This window comes from Oratosquilla oratoria, chromosome 24 (assembly GCF_046742065.1).
Source record: "Oratosquilla oratoria isolate Oo_2021 chromosome 24, ASM4674206v1, whole genome shotgun sequence".
Classification (NCBI taxonomy): Eukaryota; Metazoa; Arthropoda; class Malacostraca; order Stomatopoda; family Squillidae; genus Oratosquilla; species Oratosquilla oratoria.
The window spans coordinates 13,347,882-13,352,541 of NC_134800.1; the positions used below are offsets into that span (position 1 = coordinate 13,347,882).

The window sequence follows — 4,660 nt, forward strand, 5'->3', positions numbered from 1 at the left end:
ACGCCAATATATCAGGAAGCTACGATGAGGATTTTTAATTAATTTTTGGCAATTCTTTTCGCCTGAATAGAATTCTCCTCCTTTTGTTTGTTTAAGTATTTTATTTTTATTTTTCCACTAATTTTGAGTACAATTTACTTATGAACTAATTCTTATTAACGAATTAGTTGATTAATAAATCTATCTAACTTTATATCAACCTACCTGTCTATTTATCTATCTATCACCCTACCTATATCTATCTATCTACGATTATCTATCTATTTATCTATCTATCTTTTTATCTATCCATCTATCTGTCTATCTATCTATCTATCTATCTATCTACGAGTATCTATCTATCTATTTATCTATCTATCTATTTATCTGTCTATTTATCTATCTACCTATGTATCTATATAACTACGAAATTATCTATCTCTTCCATTTGATTGCTCTAGACAGGAAGGCAAGAAAAATATATATTTTTGTATCTAGCAGATTAATATGAGGTTTATCTGGGTAATATATGAGAAATTTAATCGGCTGAAAGTGATAAAATTACTCTCACCTCACAAATTTTTGTATGTGATATGTCCGAGCTTGTGTGTGTATGTGTTTGAGTGCGCTTGCATGTAAGCGTGTTCGTGTGTGTATGTGTATGTGCGTTTCTTACCTGTTTGTGTGTACGTGTATGTGCGTTTTGTTCCTGTGTATATGTTTGTATACAATAATGTGTATGTACCTGTGTGTAGGTGAGCACATTTATGTGTGTGTGTATGTGTGTGTGTGTGTGTGTGTGTGTGTGTGTGTGTGTGTGTGTGTGTGTGTGTGTGTGTGTGTGTGTGTGTGTGTGCGTGTGTGTGCGCGTACTTGTATATATATGTGTGTGTGTGCCTTGCGTGCCGTGTGTGTGTGCGTTGCGTTCCTTTGTGTGTATATGTGTGTGTATATATATATATATGTGTGTGTGTGTGTGTGTGTGTGTGTGTGTGTGTGTGTGTGTGTGTGTGTGTGTGTTTGTGTGTGCTGGTGTATTTTGCATTCAATTAAATATCATTACCAATAACCCCACATATCAACTCTATCCGTTCACTAACATCCATATCCATTACTGATTCTAATCATTTATCTATCCCAGTACCATAACAATTCTAAATAATTATTTTCTTTCTCTTCTAGTTGAACGTGGAACAATTCTCGACCGCGTTCCACCTTCCCGCCCGGTTCCGATGTGGGACAAACCTCTAGTGGAACCACATTTCGACAACTCGACTAAGACGACAGTAGTCGCCGGATTGGGCCAAACTGCTGAGCTGCACTGCCGTGTCAACCACTTGGGTGATAGAGCGGTAAGTAGGATATCAGGTGTTGCTAAGAATTAAGAACACAAATCAAAGGATTACAAAGGCGGAGCATACCGAAAGGAGACCTTTTGGTCCATAACTAGGTAGGAGCTCCACTGCCGTGTCAACCACTTGGGTGATAGAGCGGTAATTATGATATCTGGCGTTGCTAAAAATTAAGAACACAAATCAAAGGATTAAGAAGGCGGAGCGTGCCGACAAGAGACCTTTTGGTCCATAACTAGGTCGGATGGAAAAAAATATAATAATGATAAATAAATAAACAAATGAAAAAATTATAACAGCATGAATAATGATAAACAAATAAATATATAATTATAGTTAAATAGTAAACAAACAGGAAAGTAGTAAATAATAATAAATAGATAGATAGTAATAATAGAAAATCTAATCTGCTTAAATGAAGAAAAAAAAGGAGAATGAGAATAAGAAGAATTTGAGAGAGGAGTGGGAGAGAGTAAAGGATAGAGTAGAACTAGGAGTGGAGGAGGAATGGGAATGGTTCAAGGAGGGAGTCATAAGGTGTGCAAAGATGGTGTGCGGAACAAGGAGGGCGGGAGGAAATAGAAGGAAGGGTAGTGAGTGGTGGGATGAGGAAGCAAAGAAGGGTGTAAAAGAGAAGAAGCAGGCATTCATAGATTGGCTACAAATTAGGACGAGGGAATCGTATGAGAGGTACAAAGAAAAGAGAAAGGAAGTTAAGCATAAGATAAAGGAAGCAAAGATGAGAGCAGATGTGAAATTGGGAAAGAGTATGACAGAAAATTTTGAAAGTAATAAAAAGATGTTTTGGAAGGAAATCAAAAGAGGAAGAGGAGGCGAATCAATTAGAGAATAAAAGGTAAAAGGTACAGATGGAGAGATGATAATGGAAGGGAAGGCAGTGAGAGGAAGATGGGCAAAGTATTTTAGGGAGTTGCTAAATGTGAAGGAGGATAGGGAGGGAAAGGTAGTTGCAGTGGGAAGCGCTAAGAAAATGAGAGTGATGAGTGAGGAAAATGGAGGAGAAATAGGGAAGGATGAAGTGAAAGCAGCCGTTAAGATGATGAGAGCAGGTAAGGCACCTGGGTTGGATGGATGTCATGCAGAATGTCTGAAGAAAGGAGGTACAGTTATGGTGGACTGGCTGGTGAGGTTATTTAATGTTTGTTTAAGAGAGGGTAGAGTGCCGGAGGACTGGAGGAGTGCCTGTATAGTTCCGCTTTACAAAGGAAAGGGGGACAAGTGTGAGTGTAGTAGTTACAGAGGGATCAGCTTGTTGAGTGTAGTTGGGAAGGCTTATGGGAGGGTCTTGATTAAGAGGATTAGGAGAGGAACAGAGGGAGTAATTGGTGAGGAACAGTGTGGTTTTAGGACAGGTAGGGGATGTGTAGATCAGATTTTTGTGGTAAGGCAGATATGTGAGAAAGCTATAGGAAAAGGTAAGGATGTTTTTTTTATGGATCTGGAAAAGGCTTACGACAGGGTAGACAGGAAGGCACTGTGGGAGGTACTGCAGATATATGGGATAGGAGGAAAGCTGTTAAGAGCAGTCAAGAGTTTTTATGAGAGTAGTAGAGCTTGCGTTAGGATTAGAAATGGAGAGAGTGAATGGTTTGAGGTAAAGGTGAGACTTCGTCAGGGATGTGTTATGTCGCCCTGGCTGTTCAATCTTTACATGGATGGGGTGGTGCGAGAGGTGAATGCAAGTGTAGTGGGTCAGGGGTTGGAGATGACTAAAGAAAATGGAGAAAAGTGGGAGGTGAGCCAGCTGTTGTTTGCTGACGACACTGCGCTTGTAGCAGGATCAGAGGAGGGATTGAGGAAGTTAGTGACAGAGTTTGAGAAGGTGTGTGAAAGAAGGAAGCTAAAGATAAATGTGGGCAAAAGTAAGGTGATGAGATGTACAAGGTGAGAGAGTGACAGTAGGCTGGAAGTGAACATTAAGGGTGAGAAACTGGAGGAAGTGGATAGTTTTAGATACTTGGGTGCGAATGTGACAGGAAAGGGAAGAGTGGGGGTGGAGGTAAAATGTAGATTGAGAGAAGCGAGTAGATGCCTTGGTGGATTAAAAAGTGTAATGAGAAATAGACATCTGGGAATGGATGTTAAGAGGAGGTTATATGAAGGAGTGATTGTGCCAACAGCAATGTACGGGGCAGAAACATGGAACATGAGAGAGGAAGAGCGAAGGAGTTTGAATGTGTTTGAGATGAAATGTCTGAGAAATATGATAGGGGTTACTAGGCTGGATAGAGTGAGAAATGAGGAGGTGAGGAGGAGAACAGGGGTGGAAAGGGAGCTGGGAGATAGGGTTGATGAAAGAGTATTGGGATGGTTTGGACACATGGAAAGAATGAGTGAAGGGAGATTAGTAAAAGAAGTGTGGAAGGCGGAAGTGGAGGGAGTGAATATGAAGAGGCGTCCTAAGATGAGATGGATGGATGGGGTGAAAGTGGCTTTACAAAAGAGAGGAATGTCTGTGGAGGAAGGACGGGAGAGGACGGAAGATAGGGGTGAATAGAGAAGGGTTGTGTATAGATGAGGCTGTGATGCATGAGGGGGAGTGGGTGGGGGATGGGGGTGAGGGAGTATGTATGGGAAATTTGACGCAGCCCGAAAGGATTTCTTTCCGTCCTCTCCTTTTCTGCATGAGGGGACGGAGAGTGGGGGTCGCCAAATTTATGAGGCGGCCTTGCTGTGGATGTGCTGTGTCTTGCGACACTGCTTCTGACCCAGGGCAGTGGACAGGATGCAGGGATGACCCGTCATCCAGGAGGTGCCAAGATAGGAGGGAGGGAGGAGGGTGGAGGGGAGTGGTATATATGGGAAATGAAATGGGTGGGAGTGGTTTCTATGCCTTTTTCTTTTTGGCTACCCCCCGTGTAAGGGGGAAAAAGCCTTTGGTATATGTATGTATGCAGAAAATCAAACAAATAATAAGTAAAGATAATAACAAATTAAATTCTCGAGAGAGTTTAAGATTATACGTATGATACGTATGATGATAACCGTCCGATACCTTACTTTACATAAGTAATATAAACGTTAAATGGAATTAGTTGTATGACTAGGCAATGTAAATAGTGACTGAACTCAGATTGAATACACTCAAAGCTATGGAATGAATCCTGGGAGGGTACTAGTCAACATGAATGGACGCTTCACAAGTGGGTGATTATTTTGTCGATAAAAACAATTTCTATTTATATATAGGTGGTTGACAAGAGACATGAGGACAATGAAGCACTTATGACGAGAGTTATGAACGTAATTAGGGCGTTTTTTAAGCATTCATTTATTCTGAATTCCATCACACACACGCACACACACAC

At 41.0% G+C, this 4,660-nt stretch overlaps 1 protein-coding gene across 1 annotated transcript in view; it reads left to right on the top strand.

Annotated features, from left to right (window-relative positions):
* Nucleotides 1–1,165: 1,165 nt before the first annotated feature.
* Nucleotides 1,166–4,660, top strand: part of LOC143038454 (protein amalgam-like) — a 403,758-nt gene continuing 400,263 nt past the window's right edge. The window contains exon 1 of the mRNA XM_076207667.1: nucleotides 1,166–1,331. Within this exon, the coding sequence (XP_076063782.1) occupies nucleotides 1,212–1,331 (120 nt within the window). The 5' untranslated portion in view covers nucleotides 1,166–1,211. The remainder of the gene's footprint in view (nucleotides 1,332–4,660) is intronic.